Source organism: Varroa destructor, unplaced genomic scaffold (genome assembly GCF_002443255.2).
Source record: "Varroa destructor unplaced genomic scaffold, Vdes_3.0 BEIS01000004.1, whole genome shotgun sequence".
Taxonomy (NCBI): Eukaryota; Metazoa; Arthropoda; class Arachnida; order Mesostigmata; family Varroidae; genus Varroa; species Varroa destructor.
This window is the reverse complement of record NW_019211457.1, coordinates 20513340-20539373: the sequence shown is the minus strand read 5'-3', so window position 1 is coordinate 20539373 and position 26034 is coordinate 20513340. Positions and strand designations below refer to the sequence as shown.

The 26034-nt window shown below is 41.7% G+C and overlaps 1 protein-coding gene across 11 annotated transcripts in view; it reads left to right on the top strand.

Annotated features, from left to right (window-relative positions):
• LOC111250514 (agrin-like) overlaps window positions 1–26034 on the top strand; it is a 232384-nt gene that overhangs the window by 37714 nt on the left and 168636 nt on the right. For 4 of the 11 annotated variants that reach the window (XM_086988852.1, XM_086988848.1, XM_086988850.1 and 1 more), the window contains one exon: window positions 621–4957. The exons of 3 other annotated variants lie outside the window; for them this stretch is intronic. In XM_086988852.1, the coding sequence (XP_086844978.1) occupies window positions 4918–4957 (40 nt within the window). In that variant the 5' untranslated portion in view covers window positions 621–4917. Of the gene's footprint in view, window positions 1–620; window positions 5108–7820; window positions 7926–26034 lie in introns of all 11 variants that reach the window. 4 more of the 11 variants (XM_086988855.1, XM_086988858.1, XM_086988857.1 and 1 more) reach the window with 2 other exon arrangements.

Below are 26034 nucleotides of genomic sequence, written 5' to 3'. Positions count from 1 at the left end.
TGGCAACAGGAGTCTTTTCTTTAATTCTTCTCATCAGTTTATTCAGACTTATCATTTATTCGACAGGCCATCATCGGCGTTACATTGTTTCATGTATATCGTTATGTATTATGGGTAATATATAGCTATGTCTAACCGCATTTATATCCCCTAAGCTTACGTTAGAACTTTCTGAACATTTCATGAAGTCGCAAGATAAAGCATATGACATAATGGCCTAAGTGACGCCAATCTCTGCTTTGTGGAGAATGAAAAGGCGAGCATTAACCACACCGAGTTCTGTCGCTGCATCGTCTACAATATAGCAAAAAGTAATGTTCGCATTGCCTATGCTCAGGTGTAATCTCTTCCATCGCTTTAGGTGCGGTCATAGCTGGCGTGCAGGCGTAGTTGCACAGCAAACCACATGAGCGTGTGTTAGAAAAATAGAAGAGTGTTACTGTTATTGTTTGTGGCGGCGTTGCAAGACGTGATGGTTAACTAGAGGAAAGATGAAACTAGTGCTACTGTGACTGCTTACAGATGAACACTCTTAGAGAGGATCCCTCTCTCTCTCGCATTGTCCTCCACCCTTCAGATCTCATCCAGTTTCACTCTTTCCCTCCCGTTGCTTTTGATAGGTGATGAGTAACAGGCAGCGGCTAGCAGTGGATCGATGCAGGCGGCTCTTTCCCGCGAACCCCTACTTCCCTCCGATAGGCTACACGACAGCGTGAGGGATCTGACTGACCTCTCTACAGAGATGGTGGCGGAGAAGTGGGGAGCGTGGTCAGGATAAAGGGATGACGCGGCGAGCGAGTTGGTGCCCATATAGAGGTGGTGGTCCAGATGGATTCGAAGGGAACGCCTCGATAGACAAGAAGCTTCGACAAGGAAAGGTAGAAAGCTAGATAGCAACGAAAGAAGGTTGTATGGAAAGAATTTGGGGAAACAGTGGGGGACGATCAGCGGCAGGACAGGAGACTGTGGCAAGCAGTCTCGATAGATGCAAGTAGATTAACTCATTTTGGCCGCAGATGAACACATCCTATAACCGCTTCTGCTGCTACTGCTAGCACTGTGACCACTGGACCTCCGTCGCCGCTAAGATCCGTGGCTATCCGAGATTGCAATCCAAAAAGGAGCAAGCAAAAGAATAAGGAAAAACGCACTATCGAATACTAGAGATGAAGCCAGATTTGCCCAGGTCTCATTGTAAACACATACGTGGGCGGAAACACAAAGAAAGGCTCGCGCCACCATCGCTTTGACCTTTGAAAATCGTAGTTACTCACTATATATATATATATATATATATATATATATCGAAACTTGGTACAGTCCTTTGAAAAGCTATCCAGAACGCTTGCAGCCTATACATCGTGACGACAAATATTTAGTGGGTGCTTGTATCCTATAATACTCTGTTGAAGTTTGCGTCAGATAAATTAGTTTGCCATACATATTATGCAAGTGCATATAATATGACTTGTATCGTTTGGCTTGTTAATTCGATTGGTCGACAAACTTTGCAAACCTTATGTAGAGTATAGTATAGGTGTATATTTTATTTAAAAGTATGTTCAGTTGCTGTTACATTTTTAACAAAAATGTAACAGTAACTGTTTGCTGCACTTCTCGTATCTTATTAAGTTGTCGAAAAAGTAAATTAAAGCATTTTTTTTTCTATTTCAAAATAATGTTGCTCTGCGTTAATCTGATCGACAATTTATTATTATACTACACAAGCCCATTAATGCAGAAGTTCTGTGATCTTTGGGCGAAAAATTGTGACGAGTAATTTTCACATCCCTTCATAAAAACTAAATCTACAGGTCGAAACAGATGATAATCTGATGATGCTATACGGTCAATGCGTTAAAATGTCCTATTCTATAGAAAATTCTCTCATTTTTGGTGGAAAATTACGCCTTTTCTGTTCACGGGTTCCGGTCGATTTTTTCCTATGACCTGTCATTGTCCGAATCAATGTAACAACTTATAATGCACGATTACTTTCCAATCCCGCCAAACACCTCATCACCTTTTTTAGCGTGAGTCTGAGCTTTGCCACGGATTGTAGACCATACTTTTTAAATGTTCGTTTCTGCATATTATTACCGTATGTGACCTACTTTTTACCAGTCGTGGTTAATCGTTTTTTTGTTACGTCTTTGAAGAGTTTCGCAAATCGATACACGATTAAGTAAATTATTATACGTTCGTGCATTTTCTGTAGCCGGCTTTGTTTAATAGATTTGAAACTAAGAGTCAATGTTTAATTTCTCAGCTAATGACGTGTTGGTCTTGCTCATGTTCCACAATCATTTTCTCAGCTTTCTCTGCAGTTAGTCGGCCGCTACGAGCAATGTTTCCAACTTGAAAATTTGTAGAACAAAAGCGACAGAGCCGTATTTGCGGCGTTTCTTCCTATACTGCATCCTGACTGTAAACGGCATTAATCTTTCAATAGCCAGCCTTTGTGCCCTTACATGGTAAAAGCTAACAAATTTTTGTAGAAGCTTCACTCGTTTTGAACGCGCTCTACTTTATTACTGAATACTAGTATTTCGAGGATGCTATCAGTGTATAACCTAAGCTTTGCTAAAATGACGCTTTTCGATAACCCAATGGTCAGTGGACAGTTTTTACAAATTTTTAACCTGAGTAGAGTGCCGCAAAACATGTTATGTCTTTGGCATTTATACCGCTGCTACGAAGGAACATGTCTGAGCACCAGTCACACGCCTGTCTCTTTTTGCTCATATACCGGCATATTTTACCGATGTCTTACAATTACTGTTTGTTTTTTATTAGTTTTGTTTGTTCACTAAAGACAATTTCCTGACTGCTCATCACTGTGCAGTTGTAGGATCAATCTTTGCTTAGTAACAGGAAACGTATGCAATATATCCTCCGCCTATACTCGCCGTTTGCTCGTTCAACCCTCAGCAGGGGCAGCCGCAACAACGAGACGATGTCTGTTCTGCTTAGTCCTGCCTAGCTCGCTGACTGCTTGCCTTATGCCTTGCTGTTTCCCCGCCTGTTCGTTTTCCTGCAAAACTTCCTCGCCGCCTTTACCATGTTTTCGCAGAGCGCGTGAAACGATGCGTGGCTTCAATTAACATATTCATAGCCGACAACCAACCTCCCGGCTAAGCATCCGCGTTTACCCCTACGACACTACAACAGCAGCTGCAGCAACTGCCAAGCCGCAACAGTAACGGCAGCAAATCGAAACAGGCGAAATGCGTTACTCTAAAGAACTGAGCGACGTTCACACAATGCTGGAACAGCCGCTACCCTCAGCCCCTCACCGCAAACAACAATAACAACACCAAGATGGATCATATCAGGACCGGGGACGACAGAGCGCCTCGCTATATGCATAGCACCCGTGGACAACGTTAAGCTCCGCAGGACAACATGAGATGATGATTACGATGACGATAACGGCTACAACTAATACAACGATGCAAATAAGAAAACGGATAATAATAATAACGAGAACGAGTGAGAGTGCGAAATAAACGCGCGGGTAGCAAACACACGATAACGCACCGCCGCCGACGGCGGAACGGTGATTAGGCGCAAAAATGACCCACACACACCGTCGTCGGAGGCATCTATGTGATCTTAAGGTCCGAATGACACCATCGTGGCTCTACTGCCATATCTGATTGTTATTATATAACGGTTATTTCGAGTCATTTCCCTAGAAGGACTTTTTGGTCTAACGACTTTGTGAAGCTCTTAATAAAAATTATTGAATAGATGAAAGCTAGAACAGTCCTGGCAAATCTCATTCAGCTTTTAAGTCGTTCTTAGTTTCTGACTGCGCTTAGCAACAGCGAGAACGGCTGCAACTGAGAAACCAGAGGAAAGAGCAAGATAATTTTCTCAAAGTTGCAGTCTAACCAATTACTATCATGAAGCATGCCAGTAGTCCTACAACTGCTAGGAAACAACTTTTCCGAAACGATCAACTAGTAAAAGATGTTTGTTCCTAAACATGCCAAGCTTATCAGGCAGAGTCGACGACCGTTAAAGGTCACAGCGGACGAATATAATAAGCAACCTTCAGGGTAACTAACTGGGTCACTGCAAGAAATACGTTTCTCTACAAAGAAACATTTGAGTATCTAAATATTCAATTGTGGAACCGGCCCAAGGGTAGTTTAGATGTGGAAAGAGAGACCTTCGCTTTATATCAATTTGTGTGTTGTTCACGCAGCAAATGGTAGTTGATTATGTCAAGACTGAGTATATTGCGGGGTTGAAACGAGAGTTAGATCAATCTAGTCGTTTCCGTGTGTTTTCCTTAATCAGCCAAGTGACGTGTAAAATGTAAAATCGTGACCCCGCCAATGAAATATGTTCCTACTTTTCTGGGCAAATAGTCAAGAAGCAGATTTGTTGCTCCTTGGTCCTACGTGTAACCAGCATTGTAATTTAAGTTTATTATATGCGTATAATAGATACTTTCTCATCGCAGTCGAAAAGCTTCTCCTGAAGCGCAAAAGTGTTCAGGTTGTATATGATCACTGTGTGCTGTTTCGTGCAGTTACTGTATATTCCCTATACGGGGTGATTCTGCTGCCGCCTCTATACTGCAGCATCGTGCATTGGGATGATTCTGTGCCCGAACGTTTGTCTTTGGCTGGGCTTCCGTTTAATTGTGAGTCGAGTGAGTGGGTGAGTGAGTGAAAAGTATTTGCGTCTGTGCGCCCGCGTGAGTCCAAATATAGATTTCGCCAAGCGTTAGCACATACATGCAGTATCCACACACAGTGCGCGCTAGCAAAAACGATCGAGTGGATTGAAAAATGTTTGTTTTGCGAGTGTTCTTTGTGTTTACTTAGCCTTTACTGTTTGTACGTGGCTAACGTAGTAGGCTTTGTAAGTGCTGCACCTTCGAACGGCACTCGTCCCACTCGAATGCGGGCGAAAGAAAGACCTTCGGTCGGCAACATTGCAGGTGTGTGTGTTTACGGTCGAAGACACTTAGAAGCTAGCGTACATTGCAATTGACGGGAAAAAAAATAAAACGAGAGGCTTATTTCTGACAAACTTACTAATAACATTCAAGGTGCAAAGGATTACTTTATCAAGGAAGAAAGCTTTTGTGGTACGTTTTTCAATTCAATAATTGTGTGCAGCGGTTACACTTATAACGATTACGTAGTCGTATTTCCATTCGAATGAGCCGTATGACTCGAACTGTAGATGTTTTAGTTCTGGTCGCAGGCAGTGATACCTGAATTTGGCTAGTTTAATTTATCGATTATTTCAGTGGGCTAGTTAATGTATTATCGGTCACAAGTGCAACGCTTACATGTAAACCAATAGGGTGGCGTGTATTATCGTACCATGTCGACAAGGTTGACTTACTTCGCAGCGGGATTTAATAGGGTTTTGAAGTAGCGAAATAGCTAGTAAGCAGTCTTCGTTCAGGGACTTAGTTCCTAGTATTGTTCTTTTACCCGTCATAGGCTACATGGTACGCGGAGGTGTGCACGACGAGTTCTTTCTCTCGCAGATGAAGTTTCTGCCCATCACGTTAAACCACTGGCAAATAGCCGAACTCATTTCCTAGTTTTGTTTGGAACAAGAAGCGACACATTTATAACTTACTATTGATTTTAATGACATCATCAAGAACCGTAAAGCGTTGTCACAGAGGCATTGCGTGTCGTGACCTCGTATATGTGATGCACTAAAAGGTTTTTACGTCGCATTAAATGTTTTCGAAGTTGATCGCACTTACTGCTCTCACGGAATATTCCATAATGCATTTCGAAAGCTTGCTTACTTGTCTTTCCCTGATCATACAGCCGCAAGAAAAGCAGTAGCTGGAGTAGTACTAATTATCAATTGTGAATGTGATAGTAGTGAAGGGGTTTCCTTGTGTGTTTCTGACGCGTTGACTTGGACTGTTTCTTTTGTGCAGGAGAGTGATTTATAAGCGATAGTTACATTTATCTTTCCCTTTGTTCCCTAGCTTTTCCCCCAACAGCTATCTTTCTTCGTACCCGCACAGGCGAAATTGCAATTGTTTTGTGGAACCAAACACTATACACATTAGCCTTGAAGAAAAGACATTTGTGATTTACTCTTCCATCCTTATTTTCTCCGCCCTGTTTACCAATGCTGTAATCCTAATTAATACACGGCCGCACTCTTCTAGAGACTTAGGAAGAAATTAAACAAGGTTGAACTATGATTATAGTCTAGCTTTGCAGTTGCCTGCTTCTCCATGTGTGCTCAAAACAGCAATTTCTAAGTTGAATCACTATTTATTTAAGATACAATGCCTGAAAGATATCTCCTCGTTTACGAGATATGCCTTGCCTTAAATCTGTTCTTTTTCATGAACAAAAACAGGCTTTGAGGATCGCAGTAGAGATATGACTGAGTCACAACTAGAGATCGCATTCTTGGCGAACAATGCCTAATTATATATACATATGCCATGAAGTGGTAGGATGTCATTTGATTGTCGCTGTCAGAAGCAGTCTTCTCCTGGACACTGCCATAACTCCTCTCAGGCCTCTCGTGTTCCGACGTAAGCGAATAAAACATCACTCTCTTGGAAGTTCTAGCCGTGGTATTGTTTCAATAAGTGAAATCTTTTTTCTTGAGAAGGATTTGCGTTGATTCTGTTCGCAGTGATTTAAAAATACCTGCGTTACTTGCATTCTTGGAGATATTTTTAAGGCTGGAGCTGAGGATCCGGCTGCTGTTCTTGGGGCGAATTTGGGTCTTAATTTTAGCATCATTTTTACGAGCGTCCGTCTGAATATAACAACGGCAGTGACCGTTGACAGACTTTTAAGCCAACATGTCAGCAAAACAATTGTTGAACGTATATACGTCGCCAGATGTCTTCATATTTTCTACACACATACTGCAAGCTTCGTAGTCACGTCAAACACGCTTCACTCAAACAAAACGGATCTTAACCAACAGTGATTTACAAAAGAACTAGTTGTCCTAACTGTTAGTGTGTAGTATCTTTTCGACTTTGGCCTCAGGCTTAAGCTGGAAATCAACCATTCCAGTACCCAGCTTGACAGTTAGGAGAAACCGATTTTCCTCTTTCTCATATTTCGTATTCCCGATGGTTTCATTAAGCACTGAAGATACCATATTGACGTTTGCAACACATATTGCTCATGCGCACTTTGGTAAGTGCTGTGTCAAAAATCACATAGCTTCTCTTCTTCACCATGTCATCTTCAAGTTACTTCGCCTTATTTTTTTCCCGTACCGATCAAATACGAAGTAAAAGAAACAGATCACGAAACAAGTCACGATGTCAATGCCGATTCTAGTGGCAGTACTCTTATGGCCGCGGTCATCTACGAAGCACCACTTACCACATCAGTTGCACCCTTCAAAATACTGCCTGCCGCAGAGTTACATTCTTGCATAGCCATTTAATCTTACGAGAGACGTGAAGCGGAAATTATCTGGCAGGTTGCTGTTTGTGGTCACATAGATCCGTTTGGCACTTATCTACAAAAACAATAAACCATATTTTCTTACATCTAATATCTTTTTAGTAAGGAATTAGCGACCTAGAAAATGCACCTGTTATTCGTTTTCTCTCTTTTTTTCTGCTATTGCAAAAGAGTCTAAGCTGCCTAAAAATTACGAAATTTTTTGAAGCACTATGTTTAATTACAACAGCATCAAAAAAGATCAGCTGCATTAGAGTAACAGAGATTGGAATAGACGTACCATAATATTCACACATTTTTATAATAGAGAGAAATAGGATAACCTTATAATGTGGTCGCATGTGTTTTTCTGTGTATGTGAACTCACCCTCGCGTCAGTCTGTTGGTCTTGTGTATCTTCACTATTGAGGAAAGGTGAATTGTATACGTAGCGCGTCTTCCTACTTTGTTCCCGTGCGATGTAATGTGGTGTCTGCTGTGAAGGTGAGTGTTACGAAAGCGGCAGTACGGATAGATAGATTGATCGGAGGGGCAAAGTCCGTAGCCGCAGTATTGACTGTTAATAGGATTAGCTGTCGTTCCTTGTTCGCTTGTCCTTAGTATTTTCTTCTGCAGTCGCCTTATTCTTGTGATTCGTGCAGAATCAGGGCGAAAACCCCTCTAGGGGTTTACGGCTGCCCTGAGCATTGATATGGTAAGGGGCAAACTGCCGAGAGCAGGGACTTTATGATGGAATGGCAGGGATGATGGTTGTAGAGACTGTTTGGAGAGGAAGGCGAAGGTAGTTTAGTCAAGCGGCGTTTGACTCTACTATGCTAACGTCATCACGCTTTTGTTATTATTGTGCGCATTTGTACAAATCGCGCTATCTAGCAACCACGCGAACCCGACAAACCTATATACATATATATATATATATAGAGGAACATGATCTCTGGGGGCAGCTGCGAATAGAGGCTGATACAGGGTGCGCTACTGAGACCTACGGTTCTACTTGGGCTCTACAGACCTGGTTTGTTCCAACCATTTTTTGATGCTACGTGAGATCACAAACTATCAGCCTCTCCCCTTCTCGTATTGTTATCTGTTTTCTCTGCAGCTTCGCTACTCATGTGATTGATATATAAGAAATTCCTCTTTACCAAAACGTAACTTGAAATGCCCGGAGCGCGATGTCACGACTTTGCAGAGAGATTAGAAATAAGCAGCTCAGATATGATTTGTAAGTTTGTTTAGCGATGTCATTCTTACATCCGTACAAATAACAGCCTGAGATTATCACTGTTAGCCAAAGAGAATTAGGCATAGTCAAAAGACCGCGTATTGAAAAACACGCGTTGCCTTTTGTTAGGTGCAACGGTCCTTGAGAACGTCTCATTGTTTAAATATAAAGAGACGAACAATAAATTAGATAAATACAGACTTTGTCGATATAATATTATAACTATGTGTAACTCAAATCACTTAGAGGCTAGGAAGTAGATGGATAGATAAGTGGTCGTTGCAGGTTGAAATCATTACTGTACAACTGATTAACTAGTGTTATCCTAATGCATAAATTACTGTAGAAAACCATCTTTCAAATGGGTGACCTCTCAGACCCGAGTTGATCTTCATCCTTAAACTATGCACTATGGTTTTTGTAATATGTTCATCCTCATTGAACTTTTACATTTAGGGAAGGCTGTAGAACCGAATGATGATGCGTAGACCCATTTTGCTGAAAAAGTTGTTTAATATATACATTTGAATTTATATGTGTGTGTCCGAAGAGGCAAGTGTATACGAGTTTACAGTCTATGGGAAAATCAGAAAATAAGAGATGATCACAGCTCTTCATTTCAAAGCGGATCGTTTGTATCAAGGAACGCCTGGAATGACATTAACGACATACCCAGCTAGCCGCGCACCCCTTGGGAATAACCCAGGCCGTGTGCTGGTATTACGGTTATATACAAGGGGAAGGGGTAATGTTGGGTTGCGAGCGACGGGAGTGCGGAATTTAACCATTGAAAAGACAAAACGAAATCAGCTGCGTAAATGTCCTCCGTGCCAAGAGAACCCTCGTCTATACGTTCAAAGGCACGAACGAAACGTTCTTTTAAAGTTAGGCCATGCTCTGTCTAACGAGGAATAGCTCAGACGATAACTCTAGGTTTCACAATTTCTATGGTCTATATGCTTTTAAGGTTGTTCAGTGGTCTCTACTTAATTGATAGTAGCGATTCGCAGTATAATTTTTTTCTCGATTAGCTTAACCATTTTAGAGTAAGCTTGTGGGGCAAAGAAGCTATAGAGATATAAGCAAGGTAAGTACAAGATGACAAAAAGTTGTCTATAATAGTAGATGTAATAATCTAATAAAATAGTAGATGTAATTCTTTTGTTCACGTTATAAAATCTTTGTCGGTCTATGAAAGGTGTTTTGGAATTGAAAATACGTGTCAGACGTAGACAATGTAAACAGAAATTTTCAGAAGTCACGCAACGAAATGCACGACCCCCTGGGCTTTTGTCGTGTAGATTCAAACTTTGCCAACACACAAAAATCAGACAGCGCAGTGCAACAAATATTAAAGCATATGCGGTCACTTAGCTCAGCTCTCCTTTAGCAGATGAAACTGCGGATTTTCGACATTGAGATAACTTTGAGAACTTATAGCAGTTGTCCAAGCCAGTAAACCTACAAACGGATAGCCTAATCCTCAATAAAGCGGAATCAGCCATTGACCAAAGGCAGCTAAATGTTAATATGTTATTGTAGCGTAAATATACAAACAAACACCTTGTTAGTAAATTCATTGAACAATTTATATCGACCTTATTTTTGCTACGTTACACCTTAATTAACAGTTCATTGAATACCTTCAGTATTATTAGCAGGAATAGTGAAAGAAGCAGTTATGACCGTTTTGGAAGTTAGGTACGTGTTAAAGACGCAAAAATAGAAATGGAATTTTATTAGAAAAAGTTCCGTGTTTACATCGTTGTTTGTCTTCGTCGTTTCGTATATATCCATCGTTGCTTAAAATTATTAAAATTAAGAATACAAATTACACTAACATCGAATATGAGTTATGCAGTGAAGAATTCATGTCCATAATCTTGTCCACGTACTATACGTTCAACAGACGTTGCTTACAACGGGGTTCAGTAAAAACTATATGATCTCATACGCAATAAATGCCACATTCAAAAACAGTTATGTTTCTTCTATTTTAGATACGATTCATAAATTACTGCGCGGCGGCTTGAGCATTTGTTCTATAGGATGTTTTGCACAGGCGATCATAACGTACGACAGCCACGTCCAGTATGACAGTATATATTGATATGACCTTAGTACATCATACAACCGTATTGTTGTTGTTTAGATTGTGTTCAATCGTTGACCGAATTATGGGTACATTTTGCCTGCAGATGCTGGCCCTGCTGTGGCCGTTTATTCTTGTAATACGAAAGAAAAAACAGCACGCTCCGATGTGCTTGTTCGAATATATGCCAATCCAACTGTAAGAATGTGTGCTTTCCTTGTCCGCATAGTCACATTTATTTGTATATATGGCTGAGCGAACAGAGTCGTCAAAGGTTTTCCCGCATGGAGTTGAGATGCTAGACAGTAGCGACCAGCATTGAGATCCGCCTTGGCAGCGTGGCCTCTTGTATTCAGTACACGTTTGTTAGCACGTGCTATTTCCTAACATATTGCAGATATTGTCACACCAAGGATTTTAAGACACTTACAAAAAATCGTTAGGATACGAGTCAGGCTCACAAATCGAGCTAGCCTTGAGAAACATAATGGTACATCAAAGAAAATCGTGTTTGGTAGAAGGACGTCGAAATTTGTAGAAACTAAAAATAAAATACTTCATCTCGTATTAATGGCATTGAATTAGCCTTCTAAAGACATAATTATATTAAGTTAATTTAGCATAACTTATCGTTAAAGGATTATATAAGCAAGAATGTTGCTGTCCAACAAGGCTGCCTGAAACTTTTCCCTGTTCGTGCTAAACAACGTGGGATTGGGTTAAAGAGCTTCAAGAAAGAAGTGGCAATGGTCGGCTTATCAGAACCGTGATTCCGCGATGCGTACCTTACAGTGCCCGGTGAGAAAACGAATTTCACTAACTCACCCATATTAAGATGCCAGACGAGCAAATAGTGTATTGCGGCTGTACGGGTGCCACGCAAGGAGAGGATGTATGCGGAGAAAACTCCCAGAAGCGAAAAACAGTACGTGAATCATTTAAATTTACATATTTCTTTACCGGAGTAACGCTCACAATGGATTAAAGAGATAGCACAGCGAGCAACGGGAAATCACTGTCACACTCGTCGGCTTCCCTTCTTTTTCTCCACTAAGTTTCCTTCTGGAGGCGATGGGAAAAATGATCCCATATATTACGCATGTGTGTGAGCAAGTGACTGCTAGTAGCGGATGGATACTTTGCACAAGCCTTCTAGGCGCTCTCCATGAAACCGACTAGGGTTGATGGCCACTGCCGATGGCATAGCATCGTTCGCTGCTGTTTAACGATTCTTCTTGCACGCCACACTGCCAATATACGCCGAACGCTAGCTACAACTTAGATCGGCGACTGAACCCTTGAAGCGCCCAACAACCCTGAAAGCTCTGTTGTAGCTGGTTGAGGATACACGATCAGAATGAAAATGACGAGACCATCACTTTGGAGAATGAGAGGGAACAATAGAAAAAAAAACTTACAGAAGGAATATGTTAGTGACTTAGTAGGGGTTGAAAATGCTGTAAAGGGAAGTTCAGGGCTAAAGTATGCCTTGTAAACGCCCAGTGGTGAATGCCATAGCCTGTCGCCATAGAAGGGGAACGTAAAGGATAAACGGAGAGTTGTCAAGAGAGAAGTGAGGGCAAACACCATGACGAGCGCTCAAAGAATGGTCACCAAGAAATATGCATGAAAGACGGTAGAGTTGACGATCATAACGGTGAAAGAAACGCCAGATAGGGTGGCAACTAGCGTTCAGGTTCTGCTAGAACTACTGCGGTCTCTACTACTACTAGTGCTACTAGCATTACTAGGTCTCCGTTGTAGGCTGCTGGTGCATTTGTTGCTCAAATAGGAACCGGCTGCTAGTGGTGGCCACGATGCTACGATAAACGTCTAGAAGGGCATTGAGACTTTTCCGAGACGGACGATGAAAGGAAGCACGGACGAGAAGCGACGCATGAAGTTGAGTCGCCTATACTTCTTCGGTGTAAACCTACGAAGTAAGTTCCGGTTGCATTCCTTTTCCGTCGTTCTCGTCGTCGTCACTCTGTCGGTCTCTTTTACTCTGGCGGCTGCTTCCGCTTGCTTTTGCTGTTGCTAGCGTTGCTGATTCTCTCGGAAGGAATTCCGACTTCGCACCCCTAGCACGATATCGTTAAATGGTAAAGGGCGCATGCAACAGTAGTGGAAAGCTAGTAATAATAATAATAATCGTACTAGTTGTAGTAGCAGTGTGTGGCAGCAGTTAGATGTCTGCTAATTTCGTCCACACATACTTTCTGCATACAACCCCTGAGGCTTCCCCTCCCCCTACTCTCTCGCTTTCGCTGCCTGCTTCCTGCCTCTCTCATTGAGTTTTAAAGGCAGCGATACTAAAACAGGCTTCTTCTTACGGTGTCTATTCAAGTGGCGATTTAAGTAACGCACTCGCTTGCAGGAAAAAGTGGATTCAAAAAGAAGAAAATGCGAAGAGCGAAGGAAAAAAGACGAAGAGAAAAAAGAGAAAACGGTTTCGCGGCATTTTCTGAAGGGGACGCACGATGCTGGCAGCAAGTACTACGACAACTAAAGACTGACGACGTCAACACAGAAACCCCTGTGACACTCCCGCTTTTGACTTCTCCCACCCACGCCCCACCTCAAACCCCACTGCAGAGCCGAAAACGTGCACACACACACACTCATGCCGCTTTTGCTTTCCCTTCCGTTTGGCTCATGCTAAAAGTGCGTGTGACAAGACTGTAGGAGGCAGCGATCGCGGGGAACAGTCCTGCAGTGCGCGAAGTAAGATTGGGGGGGGGGGGGGGTGAAAAGAAAATTATGAGTGGCGGTGACTGGCGGCGCTTGCTTTGGGGTGACTTTAGATGGGACGTCGGTGAAATGGGCGATAGGGGGTCGGCAAGAAAGGACCGTTAAAGAAGGGCGAACGGGGGCATCCGCTTTGGCTGCTGCTGGCGCTTGGCACATGCGGCTGAGGGTAAGAGAGACATGATTGCAAGAGAGTTGTAGCAGCTGGCGCCACCGAGAGTCACCACCATAGAGTCCTAGAGAACGCGGTAGCCGGCGAGTCAAAAGCCAAATACAGGAGCAACGAGGGCAACCGGGTAGCAGTACCCAGCGCCACGGTATCAGCTCAAAAAGAGCGAGACTATCAAATATCCACCTAGACTGCTCATAGGACGTCGACGCGTTTGACGACGCCATGTTGAAAAAAAAAAACAAAAAAAAAGAGACGAAAAGACGAGAGGAGTTTCAAATTTGAAATAAAGCGCGTGCACTCGTAGTTACATCGGATGTCGACAACGCAATAGGTTCATGAAACGATGACCGAGAACAGGACTTCCACTTTCAAGGAGTCAAAAGGAGAGCGCTCTTACTCGTCACCGCAAGATCCTTGACGCCAGCACTCCAAATATTAGAGGTGGACTAAAAGAGAAAGGTATTGTCACGGAGACATAAACACAATTACGCACCTTAGAGTTCCGCTAATGAGCGCGACCATTCAGCGCGCAAATAAGTAGCATCACATTGTTGGACTCTGCAAAATTTGAGTCGAAAAGGTTGATTATGAACTGGCCGTTTTTGATAAAAGTTAGGCACCTTATTTACGCGCCTTTGAATTAAACCAGCATCTTCATGGTCTCTTTTAAAAACGACCTACATTTATATGGTAGCACGACAGTAATACAACGCTCATTACACGGCGCCAAGTCACTCGGAACTATGTTAACAAAAGAAAGACAAAATATATTATGTAGTAATAATTTTTAACTTGAAACAAAATTGTATGAGGTGAACCAACGCTTATTAGCAACTAATCTGATAAAAAAAAGACGTTCTTTTCATTTTCAAAAAATATCAAAAAGAAATTCTTATATAAGCACGTTCTACAGAATTATATCAAACTGTCCACAAATGAATTCATACCTTCAAGAAAGAATCACACAAGGTTGTCTTTCAAAGTTGGGTAATAGTCAACTTTATGGTTGCTACATTGCATGCCCGTACTTTTCGATATCCGTCCCGATTCGACCATGTCGTAAAATGCAGAATGTGTAAGGTCCGCTATATATATATATATATATATATATAGACAGAGAGAGAGAGAGAGAGAGAGAGAGAGAGAGAGAGAGAGAGCCTATGATCGTATTTGCTATCCATATGCATGTAGAGTTGAATGTAGTGCAGTGACCTCGATTCGCTTGAAGGTGAGGTTCGCCTCCCATCTACTCAGTAGAGTCCAACCATATGTCCAGACGTGTGCTGAATGTCCTGCCTTTAGTTGTATGAACGGAAAGCGGTCTTAGGGCTTCTAAAAGAGTATTTGTTGCGCTGGCTAGCGAAGGGGCCAACGGGATAAGTTGACGCCCGTTTAATCCTAATTGAAGCCTCTCTAGTCATCGCGTTAACTCGTATAGCACATTTAAACCAAGGTGACTCCCGAATCTGGCAGACTCGTTTGGTAGGGAATAGGTATTGAAATTTCACTCCGTGTATCCTCAACTACCAAACGCATTCTTCGTTCTCAGCTAAATATTTAGCAGCGCCATCTCCTCCAAGCAACATGTCCTCTTGTTTAGACCCGTTTATAACAAAATAGAACATGTGCATGGCTCCACGAAAACCTGTAGAATATGCTTACTCATTCCAGAAATAGGTTACGTTACGAAGAGCTGCAAGTTGCAATCTGAAGCAAGGCCTACGCGAGACGAAGGTATCACAATGGAAACGATATTAATTGCTGCTGGTACAAAGGTGCAAGCAGCATCGGCACAGGCAACGCTGGTTGAGGTGCTTATAGCACTTATTCTAACGATTTTTTAGAACTGCATCTACATAAGCGACAAGTTACCGTAGATACTTCCAATCTTGCTTCGAAAAAGCAGAACTCTGATCCCGCTCAGACAGGTAGGGGAGTGAAACAGTGCGAAAAGTATCATATCTACGTTTAAAAACCAGAAAAAAACTTAGAGCTAAGGCAAGTTATTTCAACCTATATCTATCTGGCTATCCTAACAATTGATAGAACTTCATAACACCGTATTCGAAAAGGTACGCGCTTTCTAATATCAATGATTATGAAATGTTCTGATGTATTTAAATAATATAGGATATTTCTGTTTCTAATCCACCACCGCCACTGGACTAGAATTCAAACAATATATGACAATGCCAGGATATGCTTGCTTTAACGCGATTCACACGAGTATATATGTGTGCTTGTGTCTGCCACATGACTAATGCACTGCGAATTATCAATAAACTCCATTGTCTACCAAGAAAACGAACCGTATCTCTTTCCCAATATAGCAACTTCGTTTGTCGTCACTGATCTTAGGCGGCCTCGAACATCGGCTTGCGCCGACCGAATTGTGTAGCTATCGTCAGTCCTGGGCAATGTGAGTCTGACGACGAATCACTGGTGGCAACCCGTAATATCCCACAGGAAGCGGTGATTGCAAGCTTTCACGCCACTCTTCCACCAGTTTTCTTCATTCTTCTATCATCGTCCTCGAGGGAGTCACGCCCATCGCCATCTTTTCTATCCTTCAGCTGCGGCTGGAACGCCGTTGGTGTGAGTAACGCCAGGCTGTTTTGCTAGGAATTCGCAGTTTGGTTTTGGATTGGCCATGGTGTTGTACAATTGTTATAATAGTCCGTTTAGATGCTTCGCTCCATCAACATCGCTGATACCATGAGTAAAGTCAGTTATCAATTGCAAGTCAAATCAAATATATCCATATGGTGTTATAGAGAAAGAACTACTTCGCTAGTTGGGGACTCTGTCCCAAGTGTTACCCCACCATCGCTTTTCAATGCTGCCCAGAATCTAGCGTCTGACGTCTAACGTACAACGACGTTTTTGTGTAAACACTGATGACGACATCGTCACCTTCATTACAGCACCAATCTCGTACATTTGCAAGCAAACACCCATGAACGAGGAATAGCTAGCTGGTCAAGCCGATTCACTCTTCCTCTTTACTTACTCTCCGTTGCTCCGCATCTTCCCCCTCGTTCCCTCCTCTCGCCACCCCCTCTCTCTATCTTTTCTCCCTATTGATCGCTCGCTAGAAACAACTCGACGGCAAACAGCTAGGAACCATGGCTACGCAGAAGGAAAATGGCGGGATAGAGAGAAGCGCTTGCGTCTGAGCTTGTTGGCAACTGCTGCCAATAGGAAAAACCATTAGGAGTTGGGGTGCGGCCTGAATCCAACGGGGCAAAGCAACGGTCTGGGTTTGAAGGCCAGCGCCAAAGAACGAGGGAAAAATCTTGGGGTTGGGCAAATACTACGATGAACGAGGAGATGGCAGACTGGCTACCATTGCCTCCGCTGAAACAGCAGCAGCCGCTGCTATTCGACAACGGAACACTTGAGAACAGCTCTACTCGGAGCAAGGGAGCGGTGGCGGAGAAACGCGGGCTTCAATGCAGCCTCCGAAGGACCTCGGAGTCTGAGAGCAATGAAAAAAATGAGAGGGGTTGCACTGCCGGGTCCGGCGAGCTGCCGACGGCGAACAAAACTACTGAGAAAAATGGGTATTACAAGAAGTGATTACAACTTTCTGTGGGGAAAAGCGGCTTGCGAACGGAAGGTCCAGAGACCCAAAAGGGTCCGAGGATTCGAGCTTAGGAAGGGACACCGAACCAACGATTGAGGCCGATACACAGTACTATAAAATGGTGATTGTCTCAAATACCCTTAAAAACAATAGCATTTTACATTTTAGCAGAAAGCAACGAAGGATTGTGAAGCTGCAACTCTATTGCAACATAGTTCACTTTTATGTATGCAAACAAACAAAGTTCTAAATAACGATAATTTTACCCTTTCTCTTCAATGTCGAACAATGTTCAAATTGCCAAAACATTAAAGATAAATAAGCTATATTCAGTAAGAACTTGATCGGCGTCGTTTATATAGCAAATACTTTAAAGAAAAATCTACAAGTTGTCCAGCAAGTTCTACATATTGAATAATGGGTTTGTTTTTTAGTGTTGACGTGCACTCAACCTTCTGACCTAAACGAAAAGGTTTCTGGCTGAAGTAAAAGAGACATTTGGTTATTTCTGTAAGCGTAAGTTTAAAATAGCTCATATATACATATATAAAAAAATGCGTGCCAAGTAAAGAAAGCTTATTGTTATAGTCAATACAGTAAAATAGAAAACAAAGCTGAATGACTTAGTTTCGAATAGATAAATTCATAATCTAAGGTAAGACAAACGCGGCAGTTATCACGTGACGATTTTAGACAACCCTTGTATTAAGTAATTTTATAAAGCTAGGAGGAATACCGCTATACCCCGTAAAAAATAATAATTATTATTAACAATATTTCTTTTTTTTGGTTTGCCTTGCCTCAGTTGCGATCCCAGCTTTAGTGCACATTTAAGTTCGCGGGGTGTATATTAGAATTTGGAAGATCCACGTGTTTCCAGGCCATTACAGGCTTGGGTCAGCAAGGCTCAGAGCTGTCCGATCGTTGGGACATGAGCTCAGCTATACAGCGTCTGCTTTTTATAAAATGAATGCCTCTGAATCACTTCCAGAATCTATCTTCTTTGTCGATTGAAATGTCTCTCTTCTTTATAAAATTTGTCTACGGAAGCAGACAAGCCGGCTTTAAGTGCCTATATTTCATACTATAAGGCTCCCTAGGTTTCTGTCGGTGTGACCTGCTAAAGTCGAATGCATGAAGCTACGGCCAGTAAAGCGCTTTTGCGCTCTAAAACTACTTCATTTTTCTCTCTCATTTCTTCGAGTTGTAAAAATAAACAACTACACCAGGCCTTAAAAGAGAGCAATTAGTTTCGAATCTGCATACTTATCAGTAAGGACGATCGTAGCTGTTCCTCAGGTGCTTCAATAATCCCGAAAAGCAGCGCTGAGCGCTATTCAAAAACAAGTACACATTTTCCATGAATGCATAGAGTTGGTTGCCACAGGTATACTTGACAATAATAATCATCATTCCATTATTAGAGCTTTAGTATTAGAATACTAAGGAAGATCGATTCTTCGAAGATCTACCGCGTACCCTAGAGACTGACTAAGCGCTGAAATGGTTCTTTAGTCTATTTACTGATGAGTTCCTCGATTTCTTTTCTGATCTAGTTATAACCTGGTCACTTTCGTATTTCGAGGAAGAACGATACTATAATCTTAGCCCCGTAATTGCCTTATAATTGCCTTCAATTGTTAGGTTAACGTGGAAGAAGCCGATCGCTGTATTGCATGGACTACATCGGATTACCACGCTCTTCTCTCTTTCCAAGTGCAGTTGAACGATGAGTAGTACAAAAGGGGAGAAAAAGGCCCTTAAAACTTGTTTTAGCTTTAGCCATTCTTGACCATTGATCATAGAACAAGACTCCTGGAGTTCGCCATCCGTTACGGATTGGCTTCCGGGCAACGGTAATGACCTCTTGTCGTTGTTTGCTAGAATCGCCTACCTCCCTACTACAGGCACTTCCTATGTACGACTGACAGGATCGCCTTATTTTGCAACCGATAGAATTTTTCTTTTTGTATTGACAGAAAATTTGTCGTTGGATGAACTGATAACCGATGGTTAGCTTAACATTGTTATTTTCATTATTAATTATAAAAACATTAGCTTATGAATTGAGTAACCTTAGTAAGCCCTGCGGACCATACTGCAGGAGTCAATGATAAATTTCCTTATATATACATTTGATTGAACTATATGCATATTCTTAGTAAACTCAGCCGATTCAAAGGATCAGCGAAGTAAAAATACCATATTTTTTTATTAAATTGTGCTATTAATTGGTAGAACCTAACATCTAAAGAAAATAAACCAACGACATAATTTATTAAGTATTCATTTAGGTAGATCGTCGTACAGTGTCTTTGTGATATCACCGAGCTATATATAGATCGGTCCCATTCATCACTAAACATATTCTAATTTGAAATTTAAATGCCGGCGCTCTTCTGTTATCCTGCATCTTATGTCCTTACAGCTCCTTGATTCGCTTATAATAGTAGAAGCTAATGCTAAAAATACTACGACAATACTTACGTGGTCTCAGCTACTTACATCTGCAGTATTGTTTATGGTACAGAGTCATCTGAAGCTCGAAAAGGAACTTTGCTGCATATTGTTCCGTTGGGACAACTATAGGTGTATTTACAGTCGGACACCTAAAAGGAACATTATAAAAAATCTAAGAAAAAACATTTTCCAAATCTCACAGTAGAAATACCTATGTCAAAGGAAGGCAACGATTTTAAGCCAGAATGTGGTCAAGAACGAGAGGAATGCAGGATAGAATGAGAGGCCAGTAAGTTTACGGCGGCTGACTATTCAAGATTCAGCATCACAACACTGGCGCCTGTAGCTGTCGAAATAGCAAGTGAACGTTGTGGTAGCAGAGGCTGAAAAGTAGAGGTAGTTGTCCCACAATGGTGGGTTTCGTAGTGGTGGCATGGCTGACTTAGTCAGCGGCTTAGTATAATATTATAATAGCGTCGAGGGTATTTGCCTTTTCTTTGCTAGCTTTTTTTGTTGGTCTATATGGCTGGACTTTGGTCGAATCTGGGTGGTCCTCGTCTCACTCCATCTTGCGTTCGTTCTTACTTCCTCTACGCTCTCTCTATGTCTGTCTGCCTTCCATTATCTTTGTGTCCACATCTGATGCCTATTTCTCATATGCTCTCTTATTCTTTTCCCTGTGTCTCTGGGCCACTTTCATCCGTCGCTCCTTTTTCCCAGTGTACGGTTTGCGGATTGTTGCTGTATGGCAGCCGCGCCCGCCGGCAAGGATTCTTTTCCGTTGTGCCGTGCTTTCCTCCGTACGTCGCGTCGCAGCGAGCGTTAATCCGTAGAAAGTGTATTAAAAAAAAAGAACTTAGGGAAGCACGAGAGCGAACCTTGCGGATATATGCAAATACGGGGATGTATATACGGACGACTATGTGCTATCGCTGTACGTGGCGGTTTTTTTGTTTTGTGTACCGCGGAAACGGGTACTAGCTCATTGAGCTGGATTGAGGAAAGGAGACTCTAATGGAATTTCTGATTGCTTCCTCTACCAGCAGGCAGAAAAAAATAAAAATCTGAAAGACCTACTGCTCGCCGAAGAGTATCCGTGGTCATCCAATTGTCACGAGCGTCCTATTTTTTGGTGAGGCAACCCTTTACCTAGCGCTCCTGGATAGACACAAACGCTGTATAATAGGCAAGCGTATGAACTGACACATTCGTAGCGAAGAAAAAACCAAGTCAAGAGATAGTTGAGTAAGCGACAAACTTTCCGGAATAGTTCCCTTCGAATCACGTGGAAATCGCATACAAGCGTTCAACCACCAAAGGTAGCCATTTTTCTCCTGTGATATCGTTAGTTAAAATGAACGTTGTATTCGACGAGGACGTTTTTACAATGTTCACTATATGATCGACTGCGCTGAATATAGAACGCCTCATGCCTTTAAAAGTATATCAAATATAATTCAATGATTCTGACTTACGGGTATACATATTTTTTTTCACATGGACCCAGATTTTTTTTATATAAGATAATAATTCTCCAATACAGGTTGAAATTACTCAACGACTAAATGATGGCAAAAATCAAATATCTACAGATCAGATGCAAAAATGAAATATTTATACTTTTTATACCGATTTGTCGCGTGAACATTTTATGTGTTCTTCTCCGCATCTGATGCGACTGGAAAAGAACCGGAGCGCGCAGCCTCTTCAGAACTGTCTTCTGAAAATGTGAATCAGGCCGCTCAATAGATCCGAATAGATTTCAATATACGTTAAATTCGCCTAATCTGTGTCTATCAGACGATCAGCCTTCAATACATTTCAAATACCTGTAGCACTATTAATTGGCTAGTGCTAACCTATTGTGTTCCCGATCCGCTCTCCGTTTCATCCTATTTGATGGTAATCAGGCAATGCGTATGTGCGCTTCTGCATGATCAAGCATTAACTATGTATTACATTCTTGCAAACTGAAGCTTTTGAGAATCAAGGCTTTCACTGCTCGCACAGGAACCCGTATTTTTATCTGCTAAAATTCAGCGTCAAGGGTCGCTATTTGAAAAAAAGTGATGCAACGATCAGGATATATAGATGACATTTAGAAAAATAAAATAGAAACTAGCTGGCTATTTGGCGTACTATTCAAAAGCATTATAATTTAGCGTAGTCGGGCTATCTGGTTGTTTATAAGTTTGTTTTTACGTTGTTCTATGATTATTTGGTTATAATTAATAAGCAGCTTTGCAATAATGTGTATTGTTGTTGTTTTTACTATGCGTTGGTCTGATTTCATTATCTATTGTTCGTATGAAGAAAGTGCGCTCGAGATAACGACGCGGCTCCTATCCCAGTTTGGCCGATTGACTCTCACTGCAAATGCTGTCTGCGTAATATTCTCATAATAATTATGATCGTTATTTATTAGATTAACTATATTAATCTAGCATCTCGCTTGCCACGTTCTTTCGGCGTGAATCATCTGTGGTCGGATTGCTCTCTGTATGCTCTTTACCAGCAAAAGTTCATTCGTAGCGCTCGGTCAGATAATTGGCCCAGGAAAATCGGACTGGCGCACTGAGTTGCAAGGTGACTGAATTTTGTGGTCGCAGCAGTCAGATACATATGGCGACATGCAACAAACGATCACTGGTCCGGACTGATCGGTCAGGGGGTGAATGTAGTCTATCCACATTCGCTACACATTTGTATCCCAGTCATCCTGAAACATCGGCCGAACTCAGGCAGAACTTGCGACTCTGTTCGGCGACTACGCTTAGCAGAAGTCCAAGACCCCTTACCGCCCGATCGTCAGTCCACCTTCCCGGTACTGGTTGCTTTCCATATGAAAAGGTATACGAGACGCAAAGGAGAAGCGATTCCGACGCGAGCGGAAATGATGACACGTTCCTCTATCAGAGCCGGGTTTCCCCTCTTATCTATCCACCTTTATCAAGCTCTATCATCAGTGGTTGCCATCAAAGCGAGCGACAGTAGCTCAGTGATCACTCTCGCGTTATGGCCCGCCTGTCGTCTGCTGTATGCCGGAAAGCGATCTTTATCTGGGCGCATGTTTCGAGTCGCTGTTACTACTAATGATGATACTATGGTTGTGTAGAAACGCCGTCAAGCAATCGTGCCTGTCCTACTAGTCATCCTAGCTAGCGCCGTACGCTTGTGGGTCCTTGTGCAGGCCTAACACGACACCCACCTGTGCTGCCTGAGTACTTGTTCGGATCATCAGGACACACAAGTAATATTCAATCGACTCCGAGCTTAAGTGTTCGCAGAACCGCAAACACAAAAACGACTCATATTGGCATCTATATCGCCTACCGAACTATCGCGTTCAAAACGGCTGTTGAAGTCTCGTTTATTACCCAGTGCCGACATGCTTTTTTGTTCCAATGTTTAGTTTTTTTGGCGAATTAAATTTAAATTTATAAAAGCGAGCTGACACTTAGATATATTTTCTGTAACTAGAGATAGTTCGAATATAGCAACAAGCATGCATTTTGTATATTTCGAACAAGTATTTAACGATTGCAAGTTCGGCATCTGGTGGGCTGTTTCACAACCCAAAGAACACCGGTTTTTAGTACTAAAATTGAGCTCTAACAAAAAGCGCCAGGGGCTCAACATACCGTTTAGTTTTTCTCTACCTTTCGTTGTTTGGGATGGTTGACAATCCGGATCCAAACACAACAAACAACCGTTGTCTGCCCCTTAAAGTCCTGGCCTCATTTATTAGTTATGTGTTGATCAGTCTGGTACGAAACCGAGAAAAAGGTTCGGCCGTAAGGTTTACCAAGCCGGTCGAAGGTCCCTACGCGAAGGATAGATTGATTGCACGCACAGTATATCCCGTTTTTTAGCTTTCAGCTATTTTTATTGCGTAGACACATTTACGGAATTACTTCTCTAGGTACAGCATCAAGGATTTGATCCTATTAGAAGGTCGAACCGAGATAGGTCTCGTTAGACTTGCCTGGATGTTTCTTCAACAAACCTTTGAAACGGCATAGTATTCATATGCTATGGTAATCACTTGCCCATAGAGCTTTAAGAACTATAGCTACATGTTCATGGTTACCATGACCATACCTTTTTTGCACACGTTTGCCGCCTAGACCGCGTATGTCTCGCACTAAGTACTTAGCTAGGTTATAAGCTAAAAAACATGAAAGTTCGTGTTCGTTCAAACACGAAATTTTATGCATACTTAGCTTACCTTTTCCTGTAATATAACAAAAACGTTATGGTTCCAACATTATATGTCGCAAATTAACAAGCAATTCTTAATTAAAAGCAGAACGTGCCTATGACTGAATTTGACTGCAGTGATAAGACGAAAATTACTAAGTACTGATGAATCGGAGGATCCTAAAAACGGTGACAAGAGTAACTCGTATCAGAAATATTAATTATCTCTAAAATATGAGACAGAGGTTTTTACAATCGATATCATTAAACTTCACGTTTGTCTTCAAGACCGATTCTAGCATGTTGGTAAAACGACTTCATTTATTTTCTTAGGAGACTGTACTAAGTTCATGTGACCAACATGATTCCTCGACATATGGCATTTATCGTCTACTGAACGTAACATGCAGACCGATGACTACCTCAGGTTCATGTAAGGGAGCCATAGAGCTATGAAAAAAAGTTGATGGATTACTACTGCATGGATTTAGCCTATTCGTTCGTTGAACTCGTCAGTAAACGTACAGTTTACTGCACTAATAGAAAGGTGAGCAGGATAGGTACGTTTATGAGGATATCGCTATGTAATTAATGTGTCATTATTGAAGATCGATACCAGATCAGAGCTAGCCTTCCAACCACCTTGCTAGCAGGCCAAGAGCGAGACGATAAATGTTTAGGTAATAAAAGCCGTATATACGAGTCTGCCCCATTTGTTTCCAAGCAATACGAATTTGCACGCCATTATACACCAGCCGACACACGCCAACGTCGTGCTAACTTTTGCTGTCAAATCTATATAAAAGGACCTACCGTTGTACGTGCTATTTTACGAAAAGGACTTCGATAATCAATCTCTATTGTAAAAGATGCCCATTCCGGAATCGGTTAAAACGATTTCGAGACGGAGTGAAATGATCTTAAGCAGGTGCCAGAAAAACGTAAAAAGTTTTTTTACAGCTCCTAAGTGCAAAACCGTAGTCCATGTCACCGAAGGCCGCCCCTTGTACAATGCATTTTTCGGGATACCAGTAACAACGGTATTTTACTTTTTTTCGGTACGAAAACTTGTTTTATTTTATAAAATCAGCTCTTGGCGGTGGTCAGGTAGTAAAGTTAAGTGGTTGCGTGTCACTTGTAGTGAGTCTGTCTCATGAGCAAAACAAGTAGAAAAGAAACCACGGCATTGGCAACCGATACGTGCTTTCCAATATTTCGAGGCGCTATAGTTACTCGGCTTGAGTTTTGACGCACTAAGGCGCTGTCAGTTTTGATATGTTATTCCGAAGATTTAAAGCGCAGTCACAGACCTTAGGTTTAGGGTGCAAAAAAGGTAAGTAAAAATGTGTTCTGCATAATGCACTTCTTCTTAGCAAATTATTGCTCTTAAGCATTTCTTTGTCGTGCATGGCCTGTTCCTGTGAGTACGATTGTTGTCCATTGATTCATCCTAATAATAATAGTAATTGTAGGAACTCGCACTTCTGTAGACAGGCAGACAAACAAAGGTGGGCTCTTGTTAGGGATATGGCCTTATATTGCCGAATGACATGAGTTTTGCCTATTCATATATTATACGTGCAATGCACGTTATGCGAGTTCGCATCAGTATTTCTTTTATCAATTTGAGCGTTGTTTGTCAAGGTTCATTCAAGGAAACGTTTACAAAGCAATATTTTTCTTCGAGAACTTTGTGTAAATATTTTCTAATTTACACATTTGCACGTTTTTAACATACGAAGATGCAGTTGGAGCTTATTCTCTGCTTGCGATAACCAATGTCGAGCGCTGTGAAGGGCTCCATGCATTTTAAGCTGTTACAGAACGAGCTTCTATTGTCGATAAAAGGTTGGACCAGTTAAGCAGTTGTGTCATACAGAAAGTACAGTAATTACATCTTATTCCATAAAAAGCAACTTAATAAGCCGCTCATAATATTATTATGCTGATTTCAGTTTCAACCAAAGAGCTTAATTGATTTGTAGCTGTTATGAACGCTGTACGCCTAAATTAATTATTTTCGAGTTTTATGTCTGCTATATGAACCATTCAGCATTACCCTTAAGTTTTCGCTTGTAAAATAACTAGTTTTTTTTTCCATAATCGACTTTC